This window comes from Elgaria multicarinata, chromosome 7 (genome assembly GCF_023053635.1).
Source record: "Elgaria multicarinata webbii isolate HBS135686 ecotype San Diego chromosome 7, rElgMul1.1.pri, whole genome shotgun sequence".
Taxonomy (NCBI): domain Eukaryota; kingdom Metazoa; phylum Chordata; class Lepidosauria; order Squamata; family Anguidae; genus Elgaria; species Elgaria multicarinata.
The window spans coordinates 6239447-6258917 of NC_086177.1; the positions used below are offsets into that span (position 1 = coordinate 6239447).

Below are 19471 nucleotides of genomic sequence, written 5' to 3' on the forward strand. Positions count from 1 at the left end.
TGCAAGCCTGTCAGGGATGCTTTAAGGTGGATTCCTGCATTGAGCAGGGGGTTGGACTCGATGGCCTTGTATGACCCTTCCAACTCTGCTATTCTATGATTCTTCTATAAGCATCCTTTCTGCAGAGAAAGTCAAGTCTTAATTGCATTAAAGGGTATATTTGGGGCTTTGGTTTCTGATGCAAACTGAGTTGGTGTGTGGCTTCTGATGGAAACTGAAAAAATTAAAGCATGCTAAACATTCTCAAAGAAAATATTTAGACACACTTGTGTACGAAAATTCTGAGATTCATACAGATTTGGTCCATACTTTGCACAGTGTATTGTTCTTATTTTACAGTGCCTTCTTTCCTAAGTCAGTGTGAATAAAGGTGAAATATAGGTTATGGGTTGGGTGGTTTTCTTCCTATTTAAAAGGTATCTGGAAATCTGGTCTTGTTAGTAACATTGCTCTGGAAACCTAACTGAATGATTATTCTGGCTTCATTAAATAATTGCCATTCTTTCTCTCTCCTGGGTACACAAGAATCAGGTTTGTCAGTCTGTGAAATGAGCTTGCCTATCTCTTTGCAGATGTGGTGTTAGAGAAGGCCATGCATAAATGCATCCTGAAGCCTCTCAAGGGCCATGTTGAGGTGATGTTGAAAGAGTTCCATACGGCTGACGGCTCCTGGAAGCAGTTGAAAGAAAACCTTCAACTTGTCCGACAGAGAAATCCTCAGGAGTTGGGGGTGTTTGTCCCAACACCAGACTTTGTAGATGTTGAAAAGATTAAAGTTAAGTTCATGACCATGCAGAAAATGTACTCCCCTGAAAAAAAAGTCATGCTGCTACTTCGAGTGTGCAAGCTGATTTACACTGTGATGGAAAACAATTCAGGTAAATGCTGACTCTTGCTCTAAGTTTTCTGGGCTGTTCAGGGTTGTTTCTGGACAAGGAGAAAAAATGAGCAAATGTTTAATCTTCCAACAGAGTTTCAAATTTTCCTTACTTTATGTCTGGGATTTTGTAATCTGATACACTCTTCAGAGACTCTGCATCTTGGTTCCTGGTGAAATGGGCTGGTTCTGTTTATTTCTAGGCTTGCATTGTTCCTAGCCTGGTGCAGTAACATATGACTATAACAGATTTTTGGAAGAATTGGACTAGACATACTGGAAATCTTGGAAAGATCAATGGGGAGTCTAGCTAAGCCTTAGATTCCTTTTTCTGAATATTTTGTGGAAGCAATAAAAGCAGTTAGTATTGGTCTACATTTAAATGGTGTATTATATATCCATTGCTATAGTTTCAGGAATGGTTCCTGATATTAGTGATATTTCAGGCATTTTCTCTTAAACTCTGGCTGCGTTCAGACAACACAATAGTCAATGGTGGGTTAATAGTCAACTCCACGGTTGTTTATTGAGGGAGAACTCCCCACACGATATGATTATAATCAACCATGGTATGGATTAAGGCCAGTGTTGAGTTGACTATTAGTCAACGGTGTATTTGATTGACACATCCCCCCTCTCTTTCCCCCTCAGTCCTCCTGCTGATATCCCATCAGTCATTGTGAGTTTGGTTGGCTTGGCTAGAGTGGAAGCCACCACTTTGGTTACTCTTGCCAGGGGACTCTGTATTTGCCAAAAATAACCAACTGTGTGTGACAAAATAGTCAACGGTGCCCAGCACATGACATGATAACCAACGGTTGTTCAAATAATTAACTCTGCACAAAGTTGGTTATTTCTGTTGGTTATTTCAGCCCAATAACCAACCATGATGTGAAAAAGTCCCGACAGATGACACAACAACCAGCTGTTGACTGTTTAACCCACCATTGACTATTTAACCCACCAGTGGTTATTGTGCTGTCCGAACCCTGATACAAAAAGCACCAGAGTTTAAATGACAAAATATCCCTAAATGACAAAATACCCCTGTGGTGCTGTAATTTCTGAATGAAATATACTCAATTTGTCAATCTTCCTGCATTACATATGGTAGTGACAGTCATGTCCTCATCTCCATGTTTGTTGCAGAGAAACTGAACCATTAATGCAGTATGTTTTACTATGGCACAGCTGTTCTTGTGTTACCATCCAGAACATTGAGGGAACTGTAAAAACACTTAATGCCGGAGAGACCAGTTGGATGCTGGCAAGAAGGTGCTCAGATATCGTGAGAGGAGGTGACACCCACAAACACCCACACTTCTATAGCAGAGGCGTTCCTAAACTGACCAGCTTAGCTGGATGAAAGCAATAACAGTAGTGTCCAAATATTATGAGAAGTATACTGTGGAATTCTGCAATATTTCCAGCTAAAACCCTTTGAGGAAGTTAACGTTGACACAGATGGATAGAATTCTTCTATATTAGAAAGGTTTGGATCCAATCCAGACTTTTAATTACAGTAAAAGACTGCATTTTCACATTGTGCAGAACAATGACAAATGCGTCATTTTTTTCTCTTTCATGTCACATTTGTTTTGGAAGCTTAGCTTCTTAAGTTGAAAGGGGACTAAGACATAAAAATGTCTGTGCCTGTATAGGTTTATCTTGCCCTAGAGTTCTGGGCATACTTCAAGGCTTACTTGGTAGGGCTAACCAGGAGTCTGGGGTGCCAGTGAATCATAAACTGGTGGTAGCTTAGAAATGCATTCACACGACACCTTCAGTAGGAAAGTAAACCATCTCTACAGTGTTGTCTTCAGTAAACCATGGAGTTGGTGAAGAGCTTCTTGAGAACCTATGGTCACTGGGCAAAAATGGAAGGTTGCACTAGAAACTGCTTGATTCAGACTGACAGTTTAAATATGTATAGAGGGTAGACTTCGCCCCATATTTAAATATTTTGTTCTCAATGTGTAATTGTGCTGCAGCCAGGTTCCATCCCTTAACTGGCTCCACTTCCCCAGACGATAGGACAGCTAGTGAGAGCATGTAAATTAAAATATATGCTCCTGTAAGTTCCATTGGGTATGTGTGCTCCTGTAAGTTCCATTGGGTTTGCCGTCATGTCCTCTCTGGGTCCTTTAAAACCTCTGTCAATTTACTGCAATGAATCCATTTATGTTTGATCAACATTTGCTTGTAATGGATTTCAAATGATACTGTCAAATGGAAACAGCAATGCAGAAGAGAGGTTTTTGAAGTGGAAATCAGCAAAAAAGCCTTGGCAGAGAGTTGTAATAATGCCTGTGCTCTTTCTCTCTACAAAGGAAGGATGTATGGTGCTGATGACTTTTTGCCAGTGCTGACCTACGTTGTGGCTCAGTGTGACATGCTGGAGTTAGATGCTGAAATTGAGTACATGATGGAGCTGCTGGACCCGTCCTTGCTGCATGGAGAAGGTAAATGCCCTTGAAACTCTGAAGATTACTCATTCCCTAGGAATTTGATTACTGATAGCATGTCTGAATAGAGAGCCTTTAAAGGAATCCCAAAGCTTCTAACTTGTTGCCAACACTTATCAAGTAACGCCTACAAACAAAACATAAAGATAATCCCAGCCAAAGAAGATTAAAAGCCTTATGTCGCTGTTGGTGTGGAGAATGTGAGGAGGGAACTCTTATCAATGAATACACTTTTGTGTAATCCTGGAAGTAGGGAAATATTACTTGGCTCTAGAAACTTGGATGGCAATGAGTGAGTTTATGTTTGTTTCCTGAACAGCAATTTTAATTCAATCTGGCTTCGCTTGTTCAGTTTGGAATGATGGATCAGACCATACTTCTTGATACAGGGTTCGGAAAGAGTTATGAAAATCTTTCTCATCAAACACAGTTGTATTCAACCAATATGGATTATATTTTTAGCTTTCATAAGCTATAACTCATCAGCATTACAGAGCTGGCTTCCTTCAGAGACATAGAGGTTGTTAAGAGTATGAAGGAAAAAACCAGCAGCCATGTTGGACACTGAAGTGCCTCTCCCAGAGGAGACAGCCATTACTTTATTGAACTCAACCTCTCCTTCCTATTCTTCCTTTAACCCCCGAAGGACCAAAAATATCATGCCAACAGTTGCCATAAGTCTTCCTTCAGATTAATATTGTTATTTAGTAGTGTGCTACTCTGAAGTCCAACACTGATTGGGTGTTGCCTGTTTCTTACATTTCTTTCCATTCAGAATAAACTCATTTCTTTGCAGGTAGAAGGAGTAGCTCCATGTATATTGGCAATAGCCTATATAGCTCTTTGGAGTGTTTTTAAATATTTCACATATATTCTCTCAGTAATGCCCACCACAGCCCTGCACAGGAGGCAAGTGTTGTTATCCCCACCTTGCAAATGGGAAAAGGGGCTGAGGATGAGCACATGTGCTGATGGCAGAGGCAAGATTTTGATTGAGGTATTGTTTTGTAGCGTAGGCTGTTAGAGTGCTTCAAGACAGAGAGGTCGTAGCACTAACTATCAGAAAGCATTGTGCAGATATTCCATCTTTTCTTTCTTAACAGATTTTCTGAGTTAAGAAAAAAGATTGAAGAAAAGATTGGTAAAACATGGGAGGATTACAAATGGATGATGATGATGATGATGATGATGACGACATCTGGATCCCCCTTAAAATTGCATGAACAAGGCATGGCAATTGTAGAATAAAAGCCTCATCTGGTTGCACCCCTAAACATTGCACTATGCCAGTGCTTGCCTTAACCTCTTATTCATTCATTTATAACATCTACATCCTCCTCTTTAGTCAAAAGACTCCCAGAGTGGCTTACAACAATCTACAATTGAATAGGGTTGCTTCATCTGTTACTTTTCTGACACACATGTTCACCTTTCTGTCAGAAAAGGCACAGATTGGGAAAGCTACACAGTTAGTGGTTCTCCAGTACATATTAATGTGGCCCAAAGTATACTCTTCCTACCGTGAACGTAGGTTAACCTCTGGGAGAAAACATGTTAATCAGTCCGTTCTTTAGAAACAATACCTGGAATGTGTCTTTCATTCTAAAGAGTCCAGTAGCTTTTCTTCGAAACTTTCCCTACAGCTACAGCTGCTTGGCTCACTATAAACCTGGAACAGTGAAGAGTGCCAAAGGCCTTTCTCCCCCTGGGGCAGCTGAAAGCAAAATAATGCTGAAGCAGTTAAATCTGGCAAGGAATGTCTTTTTCCTAAAGCAAAACAAAAACAAACGGGGCCAATCTTCCTGCCAAGCAAATGGATGCTGATACTTCCTTGGCCTCCAAACTGCATCAAACTTTCCTGTGTGTACGCTGGTTGTAACAAATTGCATTTGTCTTTTTGAGAAATCCTGGGTGGCAGGGTTGGACAGAATTCCATTTAATGTGAAAGAGCTTCAAATACAATTGGCCTGCAAGAAGTGTACTGAACGTCAGAGAAATAGGATAAATACTGAGGGTCTGTTTGCTTTCCATAATATGTGATGCTGAGAAACCAGGAGAAAAGAACAGAACTGCTCTAATTGGCCTTGGTGGTGACAGGGGTAGCTCGCTGTTTTTCATTTAAACTTGCTATTTATAAAGGAACCCTCCTACATTGGCATTTCTGCCACAAAGCGTCTGTCCCTTGCAGAGGATTCTGGGTCTGCTTTAACATGCATGTTCAATGTCAGGTTGACTAGCCCACTTGAGCCTCAGCATCTCTCCATGTGGACCACAAAAGATGCCCAACACTCTTCTACAGCTGTGTATTGCCAGGGAAGACTTGGCAGGCAAATAGTCATCAAGGGAAGCTTGCTCAGCGTGGCTGATTTTCCCATTGAGGAAATTCGGACTGGCTTTTGAGGAACCCCAGGCCTCTTTGGAGCAAAGTTTGAAAAACACTAGCATAGCTATTATTTCCAAGGACAGATCCTACCATCTGAATTTGTAGTATTCACCAGTACTTAATGCAAGACAGCTGACCTGTTTTGTCTGTCTGGGAAAATTATTTATACAGTGACCTGGTTTGCATGTTAACAAACTGTGTTGTTGAGAAGATGAGCAGGAACGAGCATGTCTCCTGGTTCCTGGGCATGCTTCTGCTCACACTGTAATATAAACCATGTTTATCGCAATGGGGGTGGATGGGCAACCGGAACCAACACGTAGGCTGACTCCACTCATTCATGGCTACCCAGAGTTTATTTAATGTATGAACCAAGTCTGGGCATCTTTTATGCTGATTATGGTTTCTTCCTTGATATGTAACAAGGGTGTTAATAATTTATTTTTGGAACACTGTTATCTTGATTTCTTCACAGGGGGCTACTACTTGACAAGTGCATATGGAGCACTTTCTTTAATTAAGAATTTCCAAGAAGAGCAAGCAGCCAGATTATTGTGTTCAGAAGCTCGGAATACCCTCCGGCAATGGCATAAGCGAAGGACAACAAACAGAACAATCCCATCTGTTGATGATTTTCAGGTACAACTAACGTCTTCCAGAAAGTGCTTTTTCTCCTGCAGTTGTGATCTGTACAAGTCAGAATATAGTGGATAGGATGGTAGATTTGAGTGGGTCATCAGAGCAGAGTTAGAGGTGACAGGGACATCACTCTTGTGCCTACACTATAAAATGGGAGCGGGGGAGGTCTTACTTCAAAACTGTGCAGGAGAAGAGTTCTGAATCCTCAACACACATACCTCGCTTTGCTTTTGGCTCAGTTCAGACAACATGTTAGTCAGCAGTGGTTTTAGAACTCCATGGTGGAGTTCTTACACCACCGTTGAGAAACATGTTGTCTGACGGGAAAACTCCACACAGTGATGGAGTTTTCTTGGAAAGCACTCCATGCAGAACATCCACGCTGTGCAGAGGAGAGTTCCTGTACAATCATTTTGTGGCAGACTCTGTGGAGTTTTCCGTTGTGTTGAGTTGACTTTTCCCACTGGGTACAGAGTTCCCTGGCAAGACCGGCGAAAGGATCAAGTGCCACTCTAAGAGAGCCGCCTGGATTTTTTATTTTTTTGGCAGCAATGGCTGATGGGATACCATCGGGAGGACTGGGGGAGGAGAGAAGGCGGAGGAATTGTCAGTCAAACGTCACGATGGATTTTACTCAACTCCACAGTAGCCCAGTCATACAACGGTGGAGTTATAACATGTTGCGTGGGAAGTACCTATATTTGACCTATATTTGACCTAGTTCCTCCCTCTAGTGACTCATTACATGTAGTTTCAGGACAAACTGTATTCCAACATGCATATTCTGCTGTTCTTTCCTTCCTTCCTCATTTCTATTTTCTTTTCTTTACCCCCTCCTGCCTTCTTTTCCTTCCTCTAATCCCTCTTCATATCTTCCTTTAGAGTCTATAGAAGGCTTATTCCCTTTATGATAAGAATATTTGTGTTTAAAAACCTCAATTATTTTACTGGCGAACGAAAAGTAACAAACTTTCATCTCCCTGTTAGCCATGCTTTGATTGTTTTATTCTGCTCACAATTTCATTGTATTTTAATTGGGCTGTGAACTGCTTTAGGGGCCCTTTTAGAGCTAAAAAGCAACATATAAATACTTGTATAATTAAGTAAATGAATAAACATTACTTTTTCAGTGTACAAAGAAAAGAGAGAGAAAGAAAGGCATTCTGACAAACTCAGAAATGCAAGGAATTTGGGAACAATGGCTAGATATGCAAGTAACAAGAACTTACCTATTCACCAGAGTCTGTATACTATATGAATTAACTATAGAAACCTATCCCAAAACAGTAACCTGTAAAATACAGCACAGCAATTTCATGAGAGGGAAACTTGCACAGTCCGTGCCTATAATTAATACAGCTTGGGTTGATACTCAAATTGGACTCTGAAAAAGCACATAAATCCTCTTACAGAGAACATCCCAAACTCCTTACTCATGAGAGGAATATCTTACTGAAGCCTGTTCCTTCCTTAATGGCAGTACTCAGAATCATTTGTGTTCTGCAGAACTGTGTGCTCTTCGTCAGTAGTTCTAGTGATATGGATGAAGTCCAGTATGTGTAAATAGGGCTTGGCCATGCTACTAGCAAAGCTATTTTGTCTGTTGCTGGCCTGAAAAATCATGAATATAGAAGGGATATATCTTAATTCTTGCTTCTGGACATAGTATCCCACTTTCTTTCTTAAAGCCTGCTGCACAATGCATCAGCCACTTCAGTAATAGGGATTTCTTAGCTTAATGGTCATACCTCAGAAAAAGCTTGGTGTAAACCTCATAGCATAGCATCGTAATTAATGAGCTGAGGAAGTGTTGGAGCCATTAGAATTTTCAGACACAATTTTATTCATGTTGAGACAGAAGGAAAGTCCTACAACTCCCAGCATTGCCCTGCTAGCATGGCTTGCTAGGGAATGCTGGGAGTTAAAGGACTTTTTTCTGCCTAACACACACATAGGATTGTGCCCTTACTCATATAGGCGGGTTAAATAAAGGTTCACTCAAGACCATATGAACTGTCTCTGAGGCTATTTTCTTACAGCAGCTTTCAAACTCTATTTTTACTGTACATTTGCCATATCAATGTGTCTGCTATGAAACCCATGCACATTGAGGAAGATTCTGTGATATATTGTATGATGTTCCTTCCATTTGTACAGAGCACAGGTCAGGATTATGAGGTCTCATTGTCTCCCTCTAAGAATTGCACTCTAGAACACATCCAACACCTTCCCATAATTGTATGGTGGGCAAACTGTGCCTCAGGGAAACGTGCTTGCTATTACCATATTAAGCTCCTACGGAACCCTTCAGTTCCCTGGAACTCAGTTTGAAGATCCCTGTCTGATAGCAAGCGGAGCAGCTACATTTCGGATTGTTGAGCTCAACAAAACAGATGTCCATGTGTTTTGTCCATCCTTTTTGATTAGCTCTTGAATGTGGTTTTTTATTCTTCCCATATATTTTCTCACTCTACAGAACTATCTACGGGTTGCATTCCAGGAAGTAAACAGTGGCTGCACAGGAAAAACCTTGCTAGTGAGACCTTATATTACTACAGAGGATGTATGTCGACTCTGTGCTGAAAAATTTAAAGTGGACAATCCCGATGACTATAGTCTATTCCTTTTTATTGATGACACCTGGCAGCAGCTGACAGAAGACACCTATCCTCAAAAAATCAAAGCTGAACTGCACAGTCGGCCGCAGCCACAGGTCTTCCATTTTGTTTATAAGCGCATCGATAATGATCCATATGGGGCCATTTTCCAGAATGATAACAGTGACCATACTTCATAAAGCTGGGGCTTCACTGAAAACCTCCTTTACCTGCTGACTGAGGCACTTTCGAAATTAAGCGGTTTGCAGGGCTTTAAACTGAATGCCTAGTAAGAACAAGAACAACTGCCATCAATGACCGTAAATAATGTGCATATAATAACCAATCGGGCCAGTTCTATAGTATGGACAACAGCAGTCTCACAGTGTACAACCACTGGAGCTGAACTTCATGGATCACTGACCTTCACAAATATACTGCACTATGTCCATCTGTAGATCTGTATTGGATTTTATTCCTATCCTTAGTTCAAGCACTATTTTCACTTAAATATACAGATGGCCAGACATTTTGTAAACTAGATGGTAGGCTGTCCATTTCAGCAGCGTACATACTGTCCGATGCAGAGCATCAGTAAACTCTGTTATATGGATGACAACAGCCTTCTCTAAAATAGTTGTTTTATTATTATTATTTTACTGAAGGCAACATGTTTTATATATTTCTTTAAAAAATATAGCAGTTGCAGGTAAACTGTCATGGTTGGTTCTTAAGCTATTTTTTTAAACTATAAAATATTCTATAATTATGCATGTGATTTTTTTAACATTTAATATACAAACCAAATAAATCTCTTGCTGGTTTTAGAGTACTACATTGAACATTTCTGTAAGGATTTTTTTTTGCCTTTTTCTACCCTGATTTAAGGGTTTTTAAAGTATCAAAGTTCATTTTTGTACAGAAACATTGATATGATTCTATAAGCAATTTGTATTTTTCATGTACAAACTTATGTATCACTTTCTGAATTATTGTTTATATACTGCTATTTTGAATAGAGAGATAAATTAGAGAGATGAGGAATGTGAAAGAGATGGACATAGAGACCAAGGTAGTGAGAGGACTTACAGAACCGGATTTGCAAATAAAATGTTTTAGGGGGTCTGTTCAAGACTACTTAAAAAGTTTAGTTGCTCTTTAATACACATTAACCAGCAGTGTTGTGCATAGAGCTGAAGTTAAGGAATGAGGATAGCTGAAAGATGTGGGTGGGGTTTCTCCAGTAGTTCAGTGAATGTTTGTGGAATACTGATTCTACTTCTTGATGGACATTGCTAAGGATAGAATTGTGAAGATATGCCTAGTCTGCTGGTTCAGGCTACTTGTATAACATGGGTGAAGGAGGTTGTGAAAGAGTTGATTTTAAAGTTTAAAATATTGTAGGTGTTTAATTACTGATTTGACATCTGTTGTGTTAAAAACAGCAGGAAAATGAGTTGACTCATTTAATGATTTTATACACACAGAGGCAGGCAACATCAAACACATTTGATTGTGGCTGAAAAGGTCAAAGTTGTTTACAATAGGTATTGAGATACAAACTATAGGTTTCTCTCTATCGGAAGATAACAGAAAACCAGAATCTTGGGCCTAGTCTATCCGTGCACCTGAATGAGGGGGTAGAGTAGAGTGTACTACTTCAGGTTATATGTGTGTGATGGTAGTGGTAATGTCACAATTTTTGGAAGCCCACCTACAAAGATATATACCCTACCTGCAAGTGGAAAACTAGTCTAGCTTCCTCCCTCCTGAGCTAGGGTGTTGCTGTTTTTACTTGCATTTTTTTACATGGAGAAGATTCAAGAATTGTATCTCCCACCTGAAGTGGTGCAATTATTCAAGTTACCTCAAAGACCTCATTCATTTGCTTGTGTAGACTAGGCCTTAGGCTGCACTTTTAACTGTAGTAATTGGGAGTAAAGCACCACTTAATTCAGTGGATCTGACCTTGTAATAAAGATGCGTAGTATTGGACTGTTAGAAATGGAAAGATAATATGAAATTCAATGTGCCAGTTAAAAGTGCTGTGCTATACACAGCACAAGTTTGTGTTTTGAGAATCTGGCCTCTTCAGAATGCATAGAATCATAGAGCTGAAACATGGTCAACTTCCAAATGCATTGGAGACCTTTCTTTCCTATGCTGATCTCTTATACCCTGATTGTGGTTCCGAATGAACTACCCAAAAAGCAAACCAGATCCCCCAACCTTCTATGCCTAGTTGTCGCAGTCTCTGCAACTGTGAGGAAAAATAGGGGAAATGCCTGATCTTGCACTGGGGTGGGGGATTTTTCCTGTCCTCAATAGGGTCACAACAGAACAATTTAAATCCTCCATTAGGTACAACAATCAATCTGGGAAAGTGTATAATAATTATCTTTGTAGAATAAACATTAAGGCTTAAAATTAGCATCAACAAATCCAGATAATAGATTATTTAAAACCAGTGCGTAATAATAAGTCCCTTAGTGGTAAGTCCCTTATCAACATCCAAAATTTTCAAGAATCAGGACTAGTGACAAGGGTAGGCATGACCTGGTACTGCCAAGGGCCCACAGACAAAAGCCCTTTGGAGTTGCTCTTTTTCACCATTGCAGTCTGCTTGTTCATCTGCCTCTCACTGTGGCCCAGACAATGGTAGTAATGGCAAAGAGGAGCAGTGGATGCCACGGTGCACTTGCTCTCTGCGTCTGCCTGTTAAGCAAGCAAGTGGTAGTAATGATGAGGCGCAATAGCAGCTGCTGACAATAATGGTGAGAAGTTAGACTCGCTTAGAGAAGGGGATTATTTAGGGTGTCTTGCCCAAGGCTCTCAAAAATCTGGAGCTGGCACTGATAGTTGGGATGTTTGTCAAACCATGTAGCTGCTCTTCTGTGCTAAATTCTTAATCACTGTACCTTAATACTCAAGGGTTATAAAAAGAATGTTGGCATCTGGCTCTACAAGTGTGTTCTGTATGTAAAGATCTGTATGTTTTATGTTGATTTGCTACATTGACATGTATATATATTGTATTTCATTTTGTAAATGATAAAGCAGTAGTTTTGCACATGATACATTATAATACTTTACTATGGTGTGTGTGTGTGTGTGTGTGTGTGTGTGTGTGTGTGTGTGTGTGTGTGTAGAGTCTGTATTGAAATTAATGTTTTGTAAATCTTGATAAGGCATAGTTTACTGTAACAGACCTTCATACTCAACGCATGAAGCCAGACATATGAGAACATTGGGGCTGAGTACTTACGTGTGTCACCCACTGTTCCCCTACGCACTTTTGCCCCACGTGCGAGCTGGCAAATGCCTCCATAAGGCTAGTATGGAGAGACTATCTATTCCAGAGTAATTCCTATTCTGTTTCATTGGTTCTCAGCACCAGGTCTGCTTCCCATAGAATTTTGAGCTCTTGCAAATCACCATATCAGCTGGTTGCTAGGATTCTGTAGTACACAGAAATTAGCCGCCTGGTTTGGGAGGGGGGTTGTATTTTCCATATATAGATAAATTAGTGCAAACAATTGTGTCTGTATGAGTTGGAATCAGTTCACTTTACAGTCCAGCACTGTAATCTGGACCTCCATAAGGATGGCTCTGTTGATATACACCCCTCTGAACTTTCCCTTTTGATCCAGGCCTTTAAGCTGCTGATGTTCTAAGAATGGGAGAAGGAGGAAAGATAAAGGTGCTAATATGTGCGGCCAGCATTTTCAAATTTCTAAGGTGGATTCACAAGATGGGGAAATGTTTTAAAATTCTTAAATTCAGTAAAAATGGAAGTGTTTCTGAGTGAAATGGTGAAATGAAAAGCAATGGACATAAATGAAAATTGACACAAGCTCAAGATGTCTTTTAAATGAGGCGCTTTTGACTCTGCTTCCCCTTCCAGAAACTTCTTGGCCTTGGACCAATGCCTATTTATAACGATCACATGTGCTTTGCTGTGCTCCTACACTGAACAAAACAACTGAAATTTTTGCCAACACCAAATTCTTCATGTATTTTACTTTTAAAAACTTACTTCAGCAAGGGTTTAGGAATTCCCTGCTTGCTGGTTTTGCTACACGAATGTTCTCGCTGTGCTTGAAGTTCCTACTACTTCCAAGCCAACTCTCATCCTCTCCTTGGTTAATGGGCAAATATACTGCAGTAGAGAAAGGTGGCAGAAGGATTTTGAAGTGCAAATTCCATCCTCACAGAAGAAAAATGTATTAAGTAATGTTAAGACCCTGGATACTTTATTTAAAGATGGCTAGTAGTGGATAAGAGAAGATTCAGTTTTAATAAATCACCTGAACAGATTAGCAGAAGTTAAGACCAAGTTAGCGAATGCCTCCTTAAATATGATGTGCAATGTGCATGTTTGTTCAAAAATAAGCACCACTGACTTCAGTGGAATTTATTTAAAGGTAAGTGTGTAAATCAATAATATATTATCTCTAGTTCCCTATTCGTGGGAAACACAAGTACAAAGGTGTGCTATTCTACTCATGTCCTACTTGTGGGCTTCCCATGGACAGCTGTTTGGCCACTATACAACTAGAATGCTGGACTAGATGGACCTTTGGGCAGATTCAGCATGGCTCGTCTTATGTTTTTACCAATGGGAATGCAGCCTTAGACTCAAACACAAATAGGAATGGGCACAAACTAGCAACAGTTAAAAGTCCATTTATTACAAATAATGTTAAGCATGTGCTTAAAGCTTTCCCATATAAAACAATAGAACTTAAGTCTTTTTAACTGTAGTTAGATCATGCACAATTTCTCTTTCCATGACTAAAAATGGATTTTTGAATCCCACACTGAATCTTAATGTGGTGACATCCTATTTTTTTAATCTCTATGTTAAGATTGTGATATTTTCATCAAAGATTTGTAGTACCTCTGCCTTTTAATGTGCATGTTACAATTCTTAATTCACTAGAGGAGCTATTAAAAATCCATAGTTATATGTTACAACTATAGTCCAAAAATGTTTGGAAATTCATGCTTGATGTAAATCTTGCCTGTTTGCTTATACAGAAACATACATGGCTACATTTTATTCAGCCCATTTATTTGATGATGGCATACACTTTATCATTCAAAATAACCTTATGGATGGGTTAGGCTGAGAGAGAGAGAGCTGGGGTGAGGGTGGCATGGGAAATCAAACTACACGCGATGATGCAGCCAAGTTTGCTTCATTGAGTACCTGCCCTATTCATGTATAAAGTGGGATCTAATTTTAACATCAACTGGGGCATGTAGTGGAGGGAATCTGAATCTTGCCTTTGCACAACCTATTCCCTCCAGCTCTGACCGCTACGTTAAGGGTTACGAATAGTGTTGGATGTCTGCGTTGAGTCCTGGGACTCCCAGGAAATGACCGGCACTGTGATGAAACTGCTTCTAGCAGGGCTGCTGTTACACCTCTGATCTGTTTGGAGCTGCTCTGGTTTCAGTGGTACAGAGTCAATGATGGGGAAGTCTGAGGCCTTTTTTTTTTAGCCTGGAAAGGTAGCAAGGATGCAATTCTTGCAATTTTCTTTACAGCAGAGGGACTTACTGCTTAATAAATGTGATTTGGGGGTTGTGCTGTCTTTGAGAAGATGATCAGTGCTGTGATAGCACTGCCCCCTAATTAACTTTCACAGAGAAAAGCTGCAATCCTACACACATGTGTGAGTTAATCAAGTTGAATATAGTGGGATTTTTTTTATAAATATACATATGCTTGGGCTGCAGGACCAACAGAATACCCATTGGCAAAATATACAATTGCCTGGAATCACAAAATTACAGCAGTGTCTATGACTCCTGTGTCTGAGACACTGCTGTTTTACTTTTGAGAAGTACATTCAAACAGTTTAGCAGCTCATCACCTGGGCTGTTATTTCAAGAGATTTACAACACAGTTGTAAAAAGGAACTAACAAAGGCATAGATATTTAAAATTACAATGGAAAAAACCCCAGTCAACTGTTGATAATTTCATATGTGCAGTTTTTATACTGCTCAGCATAAAGGTGGTTAGCAAAAAAATTATTTGCATTGAAGATAAAAACCTGTTGGTCTGAAAAGTTTCTTCAACTCTCCAATCAGAACTACATTGTTGTCCTCTAAAAATATTTTGAGAACCACTCTGCTGGCTGAGGCTATAGGCTTATCTAGTCCAGCACCTTCTTTCCCGTAGTGAACAACCAGGTGCCTATAGAAGGCATACACCCCTCCTCCTCCTGCTGCTGATCCCCTATGATTGAAGGTAGCATGTAGGTTGTGGTAGCAAATCCTTTAGTTTAACTATGTGCTATGTGAAGTACTTCCTTTCATCTGTCCTGAATCTCCTGCCATTCGTCTTAATTGAAGGACCCCAGGTTCTAGTGTTAGGAGACAGAGAAAAATGTCTACATGTGATCATGCAGTCCATTTTGTCTGGTCATATGCTTCCTGTTTACAATCCGGCCTTTTGATGCCTTTTAGTAGATGCAATAATGAAATTCTCTTTTGTAATATTTTTTGGGACAGGGAGAAAAAAGTCTCCCTATCCACATATGAAATTGTATATTAAATGTTTGGTGTATATTTTATATATTTACCGTGTATTTAATATTCCCAGTTCCCTTGATAACGACTTACATTGAAACATGTTGGGAACACATCTAGTGCAACTGTCTCTTGTTTGATTTTGATTTCCACCCTTACAGCTGGTATTCTGATCTCTACTGGTACTGTTGTGGTTTGAGGGATTTCCTTTTGAAAATCATGAGAAGCCACACCTTGGATGTATGTTTATGAGATGTGGAGGTGCTCACGAGTGACTGATCCATGATTTTTATGGTTCAGACCATGGACGAAGATGTGCTCTGTGATATGACTGTGGTTTGGTGGGGAGTCCTCTTTAAAATCATACGAAATTATGAGGATCCATTTTTTATTTCATGGATCCAACTTTTACCCATAAGCTTTCTTTGATTACAGTCCATTTCATCAGATACATGGGGTATTATGGAGAATTTCAGGTTTTTATTCAGTACAGGGGGTTGGAGGAGAGAAAGAATTGTTAACAGTGAAGACAGAAAGAAATTCAGTGCAGAAAGTGACAATTTACAGTGGCCAAATTCATAGTGAATTTATTGCTGATAACAGAAACATCCTGGCACTGGATAAGCCAATTAATACATGTAGCATGATATAAATCCTTTGTCCTGATTCAAGCCCCTGGCAATTAAATTAAACATGTTGCTGAAGTCTAACTCGGGAATCTCACTTTGAAGTTAGAACTGAGGTAAAATTCATCAAAAAGCCACAAATTTTACACCAGAATAAATGTGTTAATCTTTAAGGTACCACAAGACACTTGAGTACCAGAATTAAACAGATCTCACAATCCTTCCACACAAAAATTAATTTCAAGTTGCCCTGAGCTCTCTTCATTTCAGCAATATAATTTAGGGCGGGCTGGGGGAAGAGACATTTTGCTGCTGCTATTGTTAAGCAATTGGGAGTCAGAAATCCTTGCTTGTCTACTGCAATTTACCCAGGGATTTATTAGTAGATTCAGATCTTTCTGCCCAACCCTGAACCCTGGATTTGTTGGCTGCCCTATGGCAGCAGAATTCCAGATATGCCACTGACATGACAGATACACAACAGTACATTATGCCTGCAGAGCTGTTCTGCCAGCAAAGATAACACTGAACCACCCAGAGAGCTTTGGCTATTGGGCGGTATAGAAATGTAATAAATAAATAAATACTGGCAGAACAGCTGAAATGGGGCAATGCAGGAGGGGAGCCATAGCCTATAACCTTTCAATTCACACCCACATCTTGTCTACACAGTAACAGCTTTACACTAACCCCAGGCCTGGCATAAGAAACTTCTTCAATGGGAATGGGGGGAGAATATTTTTTAAAATTGTAGCATATCCTGGATTTGAACCAGGAACTTCCAGCATGTAAAACATAAACTGTTCTGTTAAGCTAGACACTGGGTTGGGGGTGAGGTCATGGAGGACACATGACTCATGTTGTCTCTCATTCCTGTTTGTCGATATGGCGAAGTTTTGTGGGGTTTGAATCCTTGGAGCTCCCTCTGTCTTGCCTTTGATATCTTTTTTTCACCAGGCATTCATTTAAGAGGTGAGAGGGGATAAATGGGACTTAAATTACTATCTCCAGTTTCTAGACTTCATGCCCTATGCTAGGGGAGGGGAACTGAAATTGCGAGGGGGGCAGGTGAGGCCACATCCATTGATCTCATTGGAGATCAATGGATCTCCAATGAAGTGCCAGTGCTTCAGTCAGGCGCCCTGCACCTTCCCCCATTAGGGGGATGAGCTGCAGGCAAAGCCACCACAAATTAGGTGCTGGGTGTAGGAACCCTGAGTGGGGAAAGCCCATGCACAGCGAAGCTGTTCCAGCCAAGGTCCAGGTGGAGAACCATTCTTCCACCTGATGTCTTGGCTGGAGCACCTTTCTACTTTCTCCCCACTGGGGAGGATGTGAGGCAGACAAAGCATTTAGTGACCAGGTTCCTTGGTAATGGGAAGCCATCATGTGTGAATTTCCCCATAGGGGAAATATTTTCCCCATATTTTCCCCATAGGGGAAATTCACACAGTGATTCACACATCACTGCAGTGACTGTTGCCATTTTGAATATTTGAGCTGCAGCAATAGGGAAGAGGGGTGCGTAGCTTGCCATTACATGCAAATCAGTTGTTGGGGTGGTTGACAAGCCACCCAGAACTCTAAAACAGCCCATGGATTCTGGGTAGCTTGTCAACCATCCCAACAACCCACTCTCTTTGGGTTCACATATAACAGCAAACTATGGCATGCCCCAGGCACATCTTGAATATTCAAAATGATGGCAGCTGCCACAAGGAAAACGCCCACAAGGAAATTCCCCCATGGTGGCTTCTAAACTGATAGGGGTGTGTGTGAGTGTGTCTATATGTAGGGTGACCCTATGAAAAGGAGGACAGGGCTCCTGTATCTTTAACAGTTGTATTGAAAAGGAAATTTCAGCAGGTGTCATTTGTATATATGGGAACCTGCTGAAATTTTCTTTTCAATACAACTGTTAAAGATACAGGAGCCCTGTCCTCCTTTTCATAGGGTCACCCTATCTATATGTCTATATAAATACAAACTTGGGTGGGGGTTGGTGGAATTAAGTGGTAAAAGCAAGGGGAAAGGATATGCAAAAAGCAACAGCATAGACTTTGATCATTACATTAAGGTTTAAATATATGTAAAATAACTACAGTGTGTCTTTAAGCTGCCTTAAGACTGTTGTTGTTTTTCTGGAACACAGCTACCCCTGTGAAAGTACTTCCTTTCTGTGTCAGTGTCCTCAGGCTGCCTTTGTGAATGGGTGGGGCTTCCAGTGTAGCCAGAAAACTAGCTCAAGATAGAAGAAGCTGAACCTTCTAGAATCTGAGCCTACTATAGGCATGTTTACTTGGAAGTAAGGCCTGCTTTGTTGAACAGGTCAATCCCAAGTAAATTTGAATTGGACTTCAGCCTAATTCAGTGCATGTTTTCTCAGAAATCATTCTGAGCTAAGTGGGATATACTCCCAAGTGTGCATAAGGTTGCAGCTTGTTGGGCTGCTGGAGAAATACATTCTGTAATTGTACAGCTGGTCCTCCCATTGCTGCTGGATATCCCGCAACGCCTACACTTGGACATTTCACATTTTTGTGTCTCCCAGAGTTAATCCAGAATTTTGGCAGTTGCTTGTTCAAGCTGGCAGCTCTACCAGCATGTGGTAATAACTATAAATATGTAATAACAAGTTGCAAAAATATTACACAAGAGAAGTTCATAATTGCATCTATTCAAAGGCATCAAAAGGCCAGATTTTAAACAGACAAAATGGACTGCATGGTCACATGTAGGTAAGACGTTTTTCTCTGTCTCCTAACACTAGAACCTGGGGTCCTTCAATTAAGATGAATGGCAGGGGGATTCAGGACAGATGAAAGGAAGTACTTCACATAGCACATAGTTAAACTAAAGGATTTGCTACCACAAGGTGTGATGTTGGCTATAAACTCAGACTGCTGTAAAAGTGGATTAGTGAAATTCATAGAATCATAGAATAGTAGAGTTGGAAGGGGCCTATAAGACCATTGAGTCCATCCCCCTGCTCAATGCAGGAAATGGCATGGAGAATAAAAGTATCAATGGCTACTAGTGGTGATAGCTGCATGCTACCTTCAATCATAGGGGATCAGAAGCGGGAGGGGTGTATGCCTTCCATAGGCACCTGGTTGTCCACTACGGGAAACAAGGTGTTGGACTAGATAGGCCTATAGCCTCAGCCAGCAGGGTGGTTGCGATGGCACTGACCTCACACAGAAGGCCTTGCCTAGCACACCCTTCTCAAGCCAAGGGCCACCACTTGAAAAGCCTGAGGAAAGGGTAAAAACAACACCACCTCTCCCCTATATGTGAGGGAACAAGGTAAAGGGTTTTGATAAATAGGTTCTATTACTGAGG

At 40.5% G+C, this 19471-nt stretch overlaps 1 protein-coding gene across 3 annotated transcripts in view; it reads left to right on the plus strand.

Annotated features, from left to right (window-relative positions):
- The window catches only part of RIN2 (Ras and Rab interactor 2), an 80207-nt gene extending 68171 nt beyond the window's left edge, over positions 1-12036 (plus strand). For all 3 annotated transcript variants that reach the window (XM_063130168.1, XM_063130166.1, XM_063130167.1), the window contains exons 9-12: positions 573-878; positions 3208-3339; positions 6201-6364; positions 8841-12036. In XM_063130168.1, the coding sequence (XP_062986238.1) occupies positions 573-878; positions 3208-3339; positions 6201-6364; positions 8841-9161 (923 nt within the window). In that variant the 3' untranslated portion in view covers positions 9162-12036. The remainder of the gene's footprint in view (positions 1-572; positions 879-3207; positions 3340-6200; positions 6365-8840) is intronic.
- Positions 12037-19471: the final 7435 nt, after the last annotated feature.